General features: G+C 41.1%; 2 protein-coding genes across 4 annotated transcripts in view; one reads left to right on the top strand and one right to left on the bottom strand.

Moving 5' to 3' along the window:
- The window catches only part of ate1 (arginyltransferase 1), a 30,539-nt gene extending 24,267 nt beyond the window's left edge, over nucleotides 1-6,272 (top strand). For 2 of the 3 annotated variants that reach the window (XM_087146229.1, XM_022234149.2), the window contains exon 11: nucleotides 5,021-6,272. The gene's annotated coding sequence lies outside the window, so the exon portion shown is untranslated. Of the gene's footprint in view, nucleotides 1-113; nucleotides 292-5,020 lie in introns of all 3 variants that reach the window. The other variant, XR_015427788.1, reaches the window with a different exon arrangement.
- The window catches only part of LOC110978851 (runt-related transcription factor 1-like), a 29,289-nt gene extending 14,224 nt beyond the window's left edge, over nucleotides 1-15,065 (bottom strand). The window contains exons 1-2 of the mRNA XM_022234146.2: nucleotides 14,103-15,065; nucleotides 3,917-4,021 (exon numbers count right to left, since the gene is read on the bottom strand). Coding sequence (XP_022089838.1) covers nucleotides 3,917-4,021; nucleotides 14,103-14,547 — 550 coding nt within the window. The 5' untranslated portion in view covers nucleotides 14,548-15,065. The remainder of the gene's footprint in view (nucleotides 1-3,916; nucleotides 4,022-14,102) is intronic.
- Between the last annotated feature and the right edge of the window lie 284 nt (nucleotides 15,066-15,349).

Here is a 15,349-nt window from a genome sequence, read left to right as displayed (position 1 = left end):
CACCCATTTCTAGCTTGAAGATGTTGGTCCATTTTTGTACATCCAAAATCATGTCTGCATGACATTCCCTCTCAAAAGCCACTCAAAACATCTTTTGGGAACAAAATCCCCAGATGAGACTTTCACCTGACACACATCCAGAAACAGGCCAAGAAGAGTAAAAAAAATCCAGCCAAATCCCTGCTGCTGCTCTCTGGTCTGAGATGCTTTTTAGTCATCCCTCCTCAGGCAACGATGAAACTGACGCTCCTCGTTCATCAGTGATTGCGGTTTGCATCGCATCATCACCAGGTCAGCAAACTTTTTCACCCGTGCTGATGCAGATGTAACCATGACACTCAATTGGATTTCTCCTTTGGACACATTACCCATTCCAGTCATGAACTAGGTCAGGGCTTACTGAAGTACTCGAATAGCATCCCCAACCCATCACTTCTCTGAAACCAATACTTAAGGCTGCAGTGCACTCACGGTACACAAGAGAAAGTATTTCTGGAAGTCATTCTATGAACATACAGCATAGGCACACTAAAGCATATCGGCTAGGTTGCTAATGAACCATACCACTCAACACACACGATTTAATCACTTTATGCCACTACTACTGAACAAAGTCAATCTTTACACAAATACTCTGTTTGTCTAAAGCTGTTCCAAAGACACACCAATATACCCTTCTTCCGTAGGCCCCTATACCATTATTAAGACATTTGATAACCTGGTAACCTTTGTAAGCAACAAAGCATGTGATGTTATTTCATTGCTCACGGCAACAAACATGTAACTTCCATTCTAAGAGTCTTAATTTCAAACCCCAAATGTGCCTCAGAGTTGAATTTGTCATATCACTGCTAGAAATCTAAAGCTTAATTGCGATAAGCCTTTAGAATCCCACTGCCAGAACTCACAAAGCAGAAACACTGTTTGATAGCAAATCACTCAATTGTTTACTAATACTTCACAATGCCAGCGGAAATTGCCTTTGCCCCCATCTTGACCTGGATATGCCTAACCCAATTTCAACAATGCTCTGCCAACTTTTTGGCCGAACTTTGGTTCCCTCTCATGGCGACTTTAGTCAACATACGCCACTCCTAGTGTTAATGAATTCAAGTTGTCAATTAATGTTTGGATCCTAACACCTCTTGTAATACAGATAAAGGAAATCCGGGCAAGCATTTTCACAAACTTCATTAGGATGTTCACCATCTGAGAGGACCACAATGCAACGAGCTAAGTTGAGTGAAATGACTCACTGGCAGATGCTCATATCAGGATACATACATTGAAGCTGATGGCTTAGTTGGTAACACACCATCACAATTATATCCTGGGTCACTGGTTCACATCTCACCCACCCCCAATCAGTGTTCTTCATGGAGAGTTGGACTGTCTCCGTTACACAAGCCTCCACTTCAGCTTAATTCAAAGATTTCCACTCGCAGAGAATGCTAAATGCTTTTAAAAACTTTCATCTTCCTTGTAAGGAATACAAAGGTAGTATCTTTAAATAAACCTCTTCCTCCCCCCCCAACCTGGCCTGGTTCTGACCTGAACATTTACCAGCGCTGAACACTCTAACACCTTGTGAGTAACATTCATACCATGAGTCACTATCATATGGGGGCTGCCCCTCGCATCAACGTGTCTTTCTAGCATCGACCCATGGTAAATTTAGACTACCCCGCTACTGAAATAGAAAACTCCACACTAACCGCCCACCGTGAATCACCATTGCTCACCTACTGGACAGAAGGTACAAACTGGGGCTATGTGGAATAAAATCAATTGTTTAGAGATGGTAGCAGCGACGGGTTAAGCAACATTGGCCGTCCAAGCCAATGTTGTTCCTTATTTTTGGAGGAAGTGGCTACCCCCAGGCATTCATTAATTAACCAGTAGCAAGAAGTAGGTAGCCATAATTGAGAATAAGTTTATCCAAAAATTAACTTTACACCAAAAAACATTTTTTTGTACAATCACCAAGGAAGAAGTTAACTAACTCTCCTACCTACTCTGTCTTTGTTGTACAATAAGTGTGTTGTGAATAAATCAATTTTACACAGATGTTTCATCCACAATTCCACACTGCATACACTCTTTAACCCCGTTTGAAGCAAATCGTTCGTTTATCCTATTGTGCATTAAGTACTGCATTTTTCTTTCAAAATAAACCTATACCACTTCACAGTAATTCATCCCAAAGTATCCCCTTTAAATTTGACTTTAGTTTGTGATTAACAGAAGACTATTTTACCACCCGAGAATTATAACTTCATATGTAGTCGTTTGGATGAAAATAACGGCCATTAGGATTCAATAACAGTAGCTGCCCAAATTTCATCCCATTTCTGTAAGAGACAGCCAGCCAACTGTAAATGAGTAACAGTGAATTTCTTATGATTATCTAAATTTCCACTTCAAACACCCTTCAGCAAAGAATGTCATGGTATTCCAAGAGACAGGATTGGACAGATGAAGAGATACACATGCCAGGAGGACTCCACTGGTTGTGTTGCAATACACCAGGTGACAAACCTGTTAAATATGCACCACCCAACATGAATCACCCTGAAAATGGCGGGAATACAACCAGTCCGGACAATCACCTTTTTTGTCGTAACACAAGCCCACTGTCCTTCTGCATATCTTGTGGTTTTTGCGGGAAGGGAAGACACAAATCCCGGCAGTTGGGCTATTTTTTTTTCACAGACCTATTCCTTTTTTTCATTCAGAAACCGATAACCCTCATTTTTCTGGACCAAAGCCAAATCTTTACACCAGCCCCCAACCCGCCCCCCAAAGATGGCTAAGGTTGGCTTCAAAGAGAGAAGTCTATGTCTAATTAATACAACTTAATATAAAAATGAAATAAAAGGGGAAAATCTCAGTCTGATAGGTTGATTTGAATGTGAATATGATGACAAGAAAACCAGTAAATTTTTTACTATTTTAATTTTTTGTCACACATTCACACATCCTTTGTGGGAACTAATAATCCTGGCATTTGGCAACTGATTCCTGGGTCTTCTGACACCCTTTTACACCCCAAAATTATAACATCCTGGCTTGTAGTACAAAGACTTCTGCCACTTTGCTAACCCCCAAATAACTTGTTTTATATCAAGTTCATCTTGTTCATGTCATAGCTTGCTTGTGAGGCCGACCAAATGACTCAAACTCTGATGCCTCCAGTTAATACTGGCATTCCAACTTGAATTCCTGCCAGGGGGACTTTCCAGTTTTTGCCAGGGGGGTGCACAGTATTTGCAACCAGCAGTCAGTGGTCTACCTGTCCTTTTAATTTGCAGAGCAAACTTTGGGGCTCCTGAATTGAAAGTGAAAGTTTCATTTAGGGAAGTGGGTATTGCTTTCCTTTATGGCCATTAGGTTTTGAATAACCACACAGTGGGTTCCTTTCCTTGGCTGTTAAATGGAAACACAAAACTTTTTAAAGTTTGACTTGTCAATTTTCATTGGCCCAGATGCACCTTCATGTACCTGTATATGGGAATCTCCTTGGTATTTATATTTAGAATGGAAAGGGTTTTTCTGCCATCAAATCCCAGTGTGCGTCCCGGTACAATCTACAAGTTATAATACTTGACACAGTTGAGAAAGCAACCCACTCCGCGAAGATTATTTTCCTTTCTGGACAAGACCCAACTTCCAATTTGTAAAAGCAAAACCAGAAATTCATTTTCTTGGAAATACTTTCTGGGATTCCCATTTGTATTTGTAGCTTGAAGAAACTAGTGCATCGTAGAGGATGAAAGCGACAAAATCAAGTAAACTAGTCTTGACAGACTGTTGAACCTTGTGGCATAAGTGCAAACCTTCAAAAGTGTATCCAGTCTTAATTTGCAGATTTATTTATTTCAGTTATTGTGAAGTAAATAATGCAGAATGTACTTACTTCTTGGTTCTCTTGGCCCATCAACTGTCACTTTTATTGCACGGTTATAAGTCGCAATCTGAGGTGGATTGGTCGCAATGATAATTGATAACGTCAGACTTTTTCCTGTAAAATTGGGGAAAACAAGAATTTTTTTGAAAACCTGAACTGTCAAATAATTGCCCAGTTTAAACAGCCAGCATTCACTTCAGTTGCACTGTTTTTGTTTCGGCATCCCTCATCCTACAGAATCTTTCACCTGGTTTGTTTGATTTTGATGGAATGAGACTGTGGAGCCCAGCAATTAAAGTCCAAATTTAATTGTTTCACAAAATTCTCCTACTCATTTGCATTCCAAAAGATCATTCCATTGACAATCCTACTACATTTTCTTTCTTTACAACTTTATTCATGATACAGGACTTCCAATATTTCCATTACCCACAAATATGAGCATTTTGAAATCTAAATAACAACTGATTGTCCCATTCGTGCGATGAAAGTTTGCTAAATAAAGCAATACTGGTTCTGGAACTCATAAAACACCTTTGCTGGGGTGCAGACCCTGCATTCTTGACAAGCTTGTGGTCTGCTTTGGTCATCCAACAATTCACAGACGAAAATGTTCAAAGCTTACAGGAGCTTAGTGTTACCTTGGATACCACTGTTACTGCATCAGTCAATAATGTGATTAAAAGGCTTCTGCAAAATGTCACTGCCATGGTAACATAAAATTTTAAAGCAAGCAAAGCAATAAATAAACCATGAAATGGCTTCAGTACAATTGTACTTTTGTACATGAAGTATCAACATTAAACTGAGTCTGTTTTTCTTTAACTGTTTCTAAAAAAACAATCCTTTTTTGCCTGGCCCAGTTTTACAGAATCTTTGAACAGGAAATAATTGTGCAGGAAGTTTATATGATCAGCAAAAATTAGCTGCGTATGAATTAAGAGCAAAATCATATGTACATGTATATAATTTTGCTTTATACTTTAAATTATAGCTCCTTCTTGCTAAGCAGAATATTTGAAAAGTCAGCTTGCTGATTTTTATGCCAAGTAGCTCCATAAGGTTAGACAGAAAAGGCTTGAACTCATTCTTCCATATTTGTCTGTGTTGCAGGCTGCAACTGCCCAACCCGTTATGCAGACGGTCGCCCAGAACTTCCGGAGCCCAGCATCGATTTTCACCGCAAACATTTAAGCAGCCCGGTCCGAAATAAGCCCCTGGGGGTAAGCTAGCCCCATCTGCTGCCAATGAAAAGCAAGAAATTCTATGCATATTTGGGGCACTTTTCCTGGAAAGAGAGCCCGTGACCCGCATTTTGGACTGACCAATGAGAGGATTGCTTTTGCCTGGTAGTGGAGGAGGCTTAGAAACGGGAACAGTTTATCCACAAAGTTTACAAACGGTCTTTCTTAAATATTCAGAAAAGAAATTATGGGAAAATTGTAGTTAACAAAGAGTGTAAATCAGACATGCGCTCTCGGTTTTTGTCCAGGCTAGTTACTCATATGTATTTATATTTGTGTTATAAATCCATGGATTTAATTTTGTTGAAAATGTGGAAAACAGTGAATACTCATAGCTCTTGAAATCAGACTGCAGTGAAAATGGATCTCAGCGTTGCAGGATAATGATTTCAAGTTCAGTGTCTCAGAATGAAGCAACATTGATCCACAACATCTGAAAAAGGAAGGAGTCGTATCCACAGACAAAAAAGGAAATGTTCTTTATGTGCAACCTTTTGATCTCTGGTCCCTTTGCAAAGGTTTGGGGGTTCCCCCTCAAAATTACCTGCAAGTTTCAAAATGACCCGCGAATAGGATGCTTCATTCTCAGCCCCCGTATTAGTAAGTTCAGTTCCTGGTCGTTTCGAGGTCGATTGACCAGTAACAAAAACCCCTTTATGAATAATGACATCAACTGTGGTTATTTTTCCTGTTAACTTTGCCAATGCCCTAATCATCCGTTACATGAGAAGGTTGGAATGTAACAATTGAAGTGTGACAAAGAATTCACTTCATACATAAGAAAAAATCCTGTCCCGTAAATTGCTTGTCATTCTGACTGTGCAAACTGTTGAGCGATAAAAAAGTTAAATGTGCCGAAATAGTGCTCAAGCAGTTGTGAATGAAGCTTTGACTAATTCAACAAAAGCTTAGTGCCCTGTACAATAAAAACCATGTTTGGTATTAGTGGAAGGGTTAAAGATAAATAAGTTATTAATACTGATTAATGACTTATTATAAATTCAGTCACCTGTTTGGCTCGAAAAAAGTTAATATGCAGAAGTTTGTAAAGGCTTAGGCTTGTGGTTTAAATCCACTAGCTATATATGTAAATGAAGGAAATGATAGTGAATATCTTGAAATCCCATGAACAAGAGCAATATCCGCAAAGGAGAACAGCAGGCTGAACAATTTCCTGCCAAATGATCCACAGAAATTCCTTCACTTCTGAACTCAATCCCAAACGACACCCTTAACACCTCTTGCAATGTTCCTGGGGTCACCGTTGGTATGCTACGGGGACCAGCACCCCCTGTGTGTTTGTTGTAGGAGTGGTTGGAAGGTGTGGCCCCAGTGGGGCCAAAGTCTCGGGTTGTGGTGTCTGTCACCAGCTCCAGCCGGAGATTGAGAAACTCCAGGACCGATATCTCCTCCCTAAACGGGGAATCCATGTCTAAACACCTCCTTACATTTCATCCACAAATAAAACGGGGTTTTCTCCTTGCCTAAGAAGCCGCATAGTTCAATTCCCCGCCGAAGCGAGACACTCATTAGCCCTTGGTCAAATTTGAGAGTGTCTGGTCTCTCCTTTTTTGGTACCCTTGACTCTTGCGGTAATGATGCATGCAGTGGCGTGCCGTGGTTGACTAAAACATATGTACACCATTATTGTGTGCAACATGTTCTGACCGTCATTCTCTGATTCCCAGAGAGTGAAACTGGGGTCTAGATTTTTGGGACCGGAGCTCACTTCATCGTCCCATGTTTGATTACGGAGTGAATTTTTATTTGAATACTCTTCCACAGCTTTCAAATGGAGCTTTTAGTGACTAACAGTAACAGTAACAAAGAAATCTACTCGTAAGAAATGTTTCCTTGCTCTTCAGTAGAACTTACAACAAAAATGAATGTAGAAAAAATTCCGAATATTTGATGTTTTAAAAGCTGCTGTCTCCATCTGCACCAATTGTAATTGCCATTCTCTACTACACATCATTAGGCAAGATGTTCCCATTTGTGGTCTTGTGGTAAGTCTGGCTCTGCTGACCAGCCAGAACAAAAGGTCAGTCGAGGTGCCTGATTGGTCAATCAGGATGGTCAAGTTTGCGTGGTAACAAGCTCCAATTGACATTATGGACATGGGTGTACATGTACCGTGTATTATTAGAGAGAAAGCCGTGTTGAAGTGGTCATGCAAAGCTGTGTAAGGTCAAGTCTTTGGTTTGAAGGCCGGTGAAGCTGTGGTAGTTGTTGCCAGCTACCCATTGTGCTGAACGACCAACAATTTTTTTAATAACAGTGTGACTGTCAGCGAACTGCGCTCTTGCTGTCGAAAAAAATTTGATGTACAATCGGATTCCTCAACCAACTGCTCTCAATGATCAATGAATATAAATAATGTTTCATTTTTAGTCAGGTTTTTAGCCATTTTCGCAAATGCATAAGCTGGATATTAAACTTAGGAACTGTTCACTCGTGCCACTGATTTACTTCGATTTTCCTTCTTAGATCAAACATTTTGGCAGCAGTTGCTACATTCTAGAATCATTTTGTCACGCATAGATATTAACAACTGAAGAGCTCAAATGTGGTCTTCAGGTCCAGAATATCTCGAACTAGTTTAGTAACAGTGATTATCTTAGTAGTAATGTTTTTCTTCACACCTTATCAGTATTTACCTGTTGATAACGGAGCCAAGTCACGTTTACGCAAGCAAACTTGGCGTTGTACCAATTTGAAAATACAAACAAGGACAGGAGGTTCTGGATTTTGTAAGACCATGGTAAGACCCACCAGCGAACTTTTTTTCAGTGGAAATTTCCAAGTACTCTTTGGACCTAAGACGTGTATATGGAACCTGGTCAATGCAGTTATGGAAAACAAACTAGAGCTACCATGGTTTCCCTTACCTTTCGGCTCTTCGATGCATCGCAACTATTTGCATTTTGTAAGATCTTCACACTCTTAAGTATCTAGTTTTCTTTATTAGTATTCACAAATACCCTCGAAAATCCTTCAAGCAAACTGAACAAAAATGTTTGGTTTAATTTGAAATTCCTTACTCCAAATTTTAACAGGTGGATATGTATACAATTAACACTAATAACAGAGCTGCTTAAAATATAGCCCTTTTAACACCTGGTTCCATATGCCAGCAATGTTTGTAAACACAGCTAAAAAGCCAGTCAGGCCTTCGAACTTTACCAGCAAGAATCAAGGTAATCTATTATAATCTACCAAAGCTTACCATAACACAACACCGTGAAAATGTGTATAAACAACACAGCCAGTGCACCTAACGATGCACAGGTGTACGTTATTAAATACCCCGATAAACGATTTCGGAAAGTCCAAAGGCCGTATTTACCGTGTGTCCAAAAGCTAGATGGCAACTTGCCATGGCCACAAGTTGGGAAAAAAGTTGTGAAGCAAACTTACAGCAGAGGGGTTATCCATAAAAATTAATAGATACACAGGGAACAACAAAATACAGGAGTTTGTTCAGGGGTGCTCGTCATTGGAAGTTCCAGAACAAAGACTTTGGCCGTCGAAGTTACACCGACTTTCAGACATCAATCGTGGCAGAAATTCACTTTGCCTAAATGTCTGCACAGTCGCCAAACAAACGAATTTCATTCGGCAAACTTTCCTGTTTTCTTTTGTCTCAGTATGATTAACTTCACGGATTTCACGATTAACTACGGCGATAGTGTTTCGCGATAACTTAACAGTTTTTCCAACTGCTGCATGGTTTTATCATGTACAATTCAAAATGTAGGGTCGAGTTGGTTCGATATGAATGTGTTTGAAAATGTCCTGTTACTCTGTAGAAATTTCAGACAGCCAAATTTCTGATAGCTACCAGCATAAATTTCACATTCTAACAAAGACACATGGTCTACAACGCCAACGCAGAGACGATTTTTATGACTTGGTAAATGATAGTCCCCGACTCCTTTTTCATTGTGAAAAAACATCTCTCGTAAAATTGTCTCCACATCCGAGTGGAGGTCTCAAATTTGAGTAAATGAGCGAGATCCTGGGTGTTGTAGCGGTCGTTCTTAGAATGGGCAAGGGAGTGGAGTTGAACTTAATTTGGAAGTCTAGACAACGTGCTGCGCGGGGGAAGAGTATATCCAACCTACCAGGGCGACCGCCTAGGTTCGTTCCTATCCACCACTGCTAGTTCTAAGATCGAGACCCCACACCAAAACAACCAAAAAATATAATTAGTTATGTCTAGTGTAAAGTTATGCCTGTATAATTTCTGACTATCGAAGGAAATTTGCCTGCTTCGAATGAATTTTACAACCGGCGGTTATATTTTTTCTTCAGACTTAGTTAGTGGTCAGCAGTCGTGCGCGATTTGACTAAAGACCATGTTAAAAAGTTCAACAATTTCTGTTGATGTGGTAATTTAAGTTTTTTTCTGAATTAGCTTCTCTTTCACAAATGAGGTCGGACCACACAAATTTACTTCAAAAAAATTCTTCGAATTCAAACTTTTTGGAAAATACGGAGTACTCGAAATATTGCAAATGCTTGCTGGCTAAAGTGACCCCAAATAATCGACAAAGTTCTGCTAACTTATGGCATTTTTTAACAAAAAGGCATAGCCTGCCTATAGCTATAAAGGTTGGTGTGTTTTGCCCACGGCACATGAACATATACAATCTTGTAACATAAACAGTCAAGCCTAGTTCAAGGATATCCTTGCAAGGGGTTAGCAGAATGGGCATGCCAATTAAGAAAGTGCGAAACACACACTACATCTTGCCAGCACACATGACCAAGTGTTCCCTTACAATGAAGCGATTGGGCCCATCAGGAGGCCGACGTTTGCTCGCTTAAGTTAGCGTACCTCGGTTCAAGGATAATCCCAAACAAATCAGCCTTCCTATTATACAGCAACCTGAATCGGACTTTCGTGTAAAAGATTGTCACGGACAAAGGTTTAGCTTGTGTTTTAAAGATTTCTTTTGGAAATAAACAAAACTTGAAATAGTCCTAAGAAATGGAAGTTGATAGCAGCGAGTTACTAGGCTTGAAGACCTTGGCCCAGGCGACAGACGCTTTGATCGGTCACAGCGAGGCGGGCTCAGCCTGGCGACCGCACGCAATTCACGTCTATCTTTTTAAAACACACCTGCCGATTTTACTTTGTTCTCGTAAAAAAGTTGGAGGCGGTTCAAAGAAGCTGGCTGAGTGGACTTGGCCGATGTTAATCATTCTGTTTGAGTGGATTAATTCGGAGGAATTAATTTAAACTAACCGCAGCACATGCCCGTTTTTTGACTTCACACAATCGGCACGCGAGCGGTTTAAGTTAATTTGTCAACGTCCACCGTCCAGAGTACTGAAAGTACATGTAGATCCAGGTTTTTTCCAATAATTTGTCTTTTTTTTTTAATTCTAAAGAGGTCCTTGATTATTCCTGCTGCTCTTAGAGTCATGCAAAAAATTTAACAAAAGTGTTCGTGGTGGTTTCCAAAAGCATATAGGCCTACAATCCTCACAAAAATACAAATATAGCAAGCGCCTATTCTGAATCTTTTTGAAATCAGGTATTAGAATAAGAACTAGGGATTACCAAGAAATACTGTCGGGTGGATGTCAATCCTTGAAAATGTCTAAAAAGTAAAATCTGTTTGCATCTTAAAAGTCCTCCCAGGCGCCAAATGTTTGGTGCAGAAAACACCAAAAAGTTCTCTTCGTTGAACGATTTAAACTATACACAACTCAGACCTTCCAAAGTTTCTGCTTCAGCATAACTATGAAATTTCTAATATTAATTTTAGAGACGAAGCTGTAAAAAAGGATTAATTAAGAATTCATGATTCTTCGCATTTGAGCAAAAAATTTTATGTGCAACTTTGGTGACTCCGACAGCGACTCCAATAGTAGCGTGGCACGCCGTAGGACGGCGTGGAGGTCTTGTTTGAGACCTCCCGGTGAGTAAGAAGTGCTGAAACTGGGGGTTATCCGCCGAACCCCGGACACCGCGCTGTCGCGAGTCGAGACAAGTCTCCGTCTGGTCCGACTTGGGAGGCCAAGAGTTCGTCCGAATCGTGGCTTTTCTTAGACAAAACGGTCTTTGTTCTTTCAAAAATGGCTTGTAAAATCATGGTACAATCAAACCTCTGTGGCTGTAAACTCCTTTATAAAGTTCTCCTTTATTTCGTTATAGTTATTCTGCATTGTACATGGTAGAAACCATCGATTGTTATTGTATTTTTATGTCACTATTTAACGAAAACAAGTGGAGCAAAATAATTATTTACAAATCCAGTCGTTGAAAGTGTTACTCTTTATCATATTCGCTTTCAGTTTTTCCACGAGCTTTATTTTCTCTGAAAAGAAAATTGAAAATGCGATTAAAAAAATAAAAAAATAACGGTAGTGATTCTAGCGGTTTGTGTGATATCCACTATCAGTTGCGAAGGACGAAATTTCTGGAAATCCTTCCGATGTTTACGAAGGCTTTGAACTTCCTTTTTCTTTATATGACTTTGGCGTCTGTACTATAAACTTTCATTAAATTTCATGTTTATTGCCCAACGATAGATACCTGAATCTGTGGAAAGAATGATATTGGTGGGACGGTTTTGATTATCCGTCTTACAGGCATTTCTTACACCGCTTGACTCGAAGGTTCTTGCGAATATCATTAAGGAAGCAGCTCTCATTATTTCATTTTTATTGCAAAATGTCAAGTGTACTACATTCACTCTTTAAGTTTTCATTTCTTTACCTCTGAATTTCGATCAAGTATAAATTTTCCCGCAATTTTTACCCCTGAAATGTATGCACACAAATCTGAATATCTGTGCATGCAGTTTTGATAAGAGCTCTCTATATGTACACGCACACGGAGGCAACCCAACTACGTACACAGTCAAGAGCGTTTAATATCTCGGTACGGAAAAGACACAAAGTCAAGGACAGGCTAGTGGCAGCCTGTACGTGCCTGAATGAAATCCGCCGTAGATCGTTCCCTTTGTCCCTTTTTCTTCAAAATCCAAATCAGCTGTAACGAACTTTCCTGATTCTTTTCACTTAATCTACCCAACGTGTGCTTTCCTGTCTTTTCATGCTGTGTGATTGGATATGTTCCAATTTTTCTCCCGCTGTGTTCTTTTTGCCAACACAGGATAGTAAGCTGGTGTGGTACATAATCGGAAACCGACAGCAGCCATTCTGGCTAGCAGTTCAAGTATTTCTACATCTTAGCAAATCCGCTTTACACAGAAATTTGTTTATAGGTTATGATTATTATCCTGCTGGTACTGAGTGGGACATGGTAATCAATTCTCACTTCAAAAAAGTCACATCCCTTAAATTAGCCTAGAATTCACCAACAAGGTGTTACGTTTGTACTCAAATATTGTTAAATCCTCTCACCATCAGCGTGTAATAAACAGTACATGTTAAAGCAACATTTCAGAATAGTGCTGAAATCAGAAGTTGTTTCTCATTATGGGCATCATAATTTTTTGATCATACGATTTCTCCTTGCTCACAACCGCTTGAATTCAGTGCAAGTATCGTCCACACTGAGGGTACGATTATGAATTTTGAAGAATCCTGAATATAATTACAGATCTTTAAAGACAGTCAGCAATTTGAGATAATACGTGCAAGTGAGCGACCTTGGCCCATGAATTTGATGAAGGTATGGTGAAACGCGTGGGGCCATTATCGGGAAATGGGTGCACCATCACCCATTAGCGTACATGCAGCGGGTGCCTTGCCTACGTACATGTACATCTACATGTACGTGCACGCGTTGCATGTAACGCATTGTTAACCGAGGCTATTGGAACCGTAGAACAAGGCTGTAGTGGGAGATTCGTAGTACTAGTAGAGTGAATCAGCTGTCGATTTTTATGAATGAATCACAATCGTGAATGCGCGAATGAAGATTTAACTCGAACAAAAACCCCCATAGGCCAGTGACCAATCGATTGACTATGCCTGGGTGTGTGAGGCATCGCCGGTGTTAATTAATCGAGCGTGTCATCTTCGTCAAAGTCTTGAAGGAAATGGTGGGATACGATTCCCACAAGCCGGCCCACTTCCGATAGCTCCGGTCTGGCTGAGCTGACTGGGTATACGGGTCTGGTGTCAACGGGACGCCCACCTGGTTCATTAGCCTTGGTTGGCCCTAGTTGTTCCCTCTGTGTTCACAGTTACCGCGCAACCGTTGCACGTAGCGAACATCCGCGGGCTGTCGACCGGAACTCGGCTGGCACTGCCTGTCGAGTCACATACCCGTCGATTTCCAAGAAATCGCCTCTCAAAGCGGATGACATAGCGAGTGTGAGTGGGCGTCATTGGCAAGCGACGCTCCCAACAGACACACATATCTCTTCGTTTGTTCAACATAACAAAACGAACAATCAGTGATTATCCGAGGATTATACACTTTCCAAAGTGCCCGATAATGGCCAGATATTTCAACCATGCAAGTAATACGGGAACAATTATTTAAAGAATGCAGCGATGGCATTCATCTCTCGATTCAGGCTTCAGCCTTTTGATGATTCACCCATTATTTTAGTACAGCAACATTAACGTCGACCGCGTCGACGCCGGCTAAAATTCTTGTAAATAATACCAGTAAGAATGTTATCACGAGTACAATCTACGACCTCGAAATCGAGCATCAGCTTTTAGGAAAATCTTCATTTCAATTCTTATAACCAGAGAGTTTTGAATATGCAGAGACAAACCGAATTTTTTGTGGGTCGTAATGCACAATTTACAGTTTTGGTCTGAGATGCGCGCACGTGTTCCATTGTCACTTTTCACACCTGCCATGCACTTGAATAACCACGTGGTACATGTAGCGGTTTTGACCACGAGAGAAACCGCACTCTCCAGATAAAAATTATACCGTTGCCAGAGAGCTTGACCTTAATTAATTATGTAAACAGTTTATAATTATCAAATAATAATGTAAATGAACCTACCTCTGCCGGATCTTCCAACAAATCGCAAATCGTTGAATCTAGCGACGTTGTTTTTCATGACCGCCGTCGCATTCCGGAGCTCGGCACAGTGGTTCTCATCGTTGCCTGCCGCGATGGACACCATCGTCCCATCTTTAATTTCTCCCAGCGACACCACTTTGAAAGCCACGGGCAAACTCTTGTTACATCTCCAGTGGGATGGCAAGACGGAGCAGACGAAGTTTGGGCTCTCGGTCCGCACCAGTTCCCCGGGAAAGTCTGCCAGGGCTTCGGAGAGAGTCCTTTCCCCGCTCGGCCCTTTCAAGACTGCTTTTCTCCCGCCGCCGGCCGGGTCGGCCATTTTGAGAGGATTGTAGTAATGGCTGTTTCGATCTCTATGGTTGTCCTTGCTGATCAGTGGGCCACTCAACGGTGAGAGATGGCGGTCCTCCTGCGTGATATGCATTTGGCACGGTTGGTTTTTTTCTCTCTCTGGACACGGATAATTATGAACCAGAATACCACCCCGAACAAAATTTACTGGCGACCGCTTGGCGGAAGCTCTCTATACGCCAGACGGAGAGAATTGATATTCAAACCACACCTCACTGTTAACCACATAAAACAACCCGCTCAGAATACTCAATGAGCGGTGGTGATCCGCTACACGCTTGCGGTAATAACTGGTAGGTAGCTACGGCTCAGACAAGTTTGTCAAGACGATGTTCAGTTTACAAACACTAATCGGACTTTGAAGCGCTCAAGCACAAGATCCCGCTTTTATTTCGAGCAGATAGAACAATTTCAATCCGTCAGTGTTGATGGGTTGAAACGGAATGAAGACATCACGCATACTGCGTCATCAGTTTGCGAAGCGATCGTAGCCACGTCGAACCTGGCTCTGGCGATGCGAGTTTTGCTTCATGCACTTCTGTTCGTTTGATGACGGGATGTGTGCCATGAGTCACGTAGTGTGAATGAACTCTGTTGTGATGAAGTAATTGTTCATTGACTGTTTTGTATGGACTGCACGAGGTGCGGAGGCGTGGTCGACTTTAAGCCCCGCCTGCTCATGAATAAGCCAGCGTGCGCGCTTCCGGTGGAAATTTATGAATGACTGTGTCCTCGGCACGCGGTAATCGGATTCGCAGTGCATACGTACATGTACATGTTTATGTACATGTAATGTACATGTACATGTACACGTAGGCCCACAGTACACGCGATTTACGGTGTGCGTGTGTTGAACCACGGAGCTGTATTTTCGT

Source organism: Acanthaster planci, linkage group LG15 (assembly GCF_054643075.1).
Source record: "Acanthaster planci isolate LZ-2023a linkage group LG15, COTS_SCS, whole genome shotgun sequence".
NCBI classification, from domain to species: domain Eukaryota; kingdom Metazoa; phylum Echinodermata; class Asteroidea; order Valvatida; family Acanthasteridae; genus Acanthaster; species Acanthaster planci.
The sequence above is the reverse complement of the archived record's forward strand: the minus strand, read 5'-3'. Positions and strand labels throughout refer to the sequence as shown.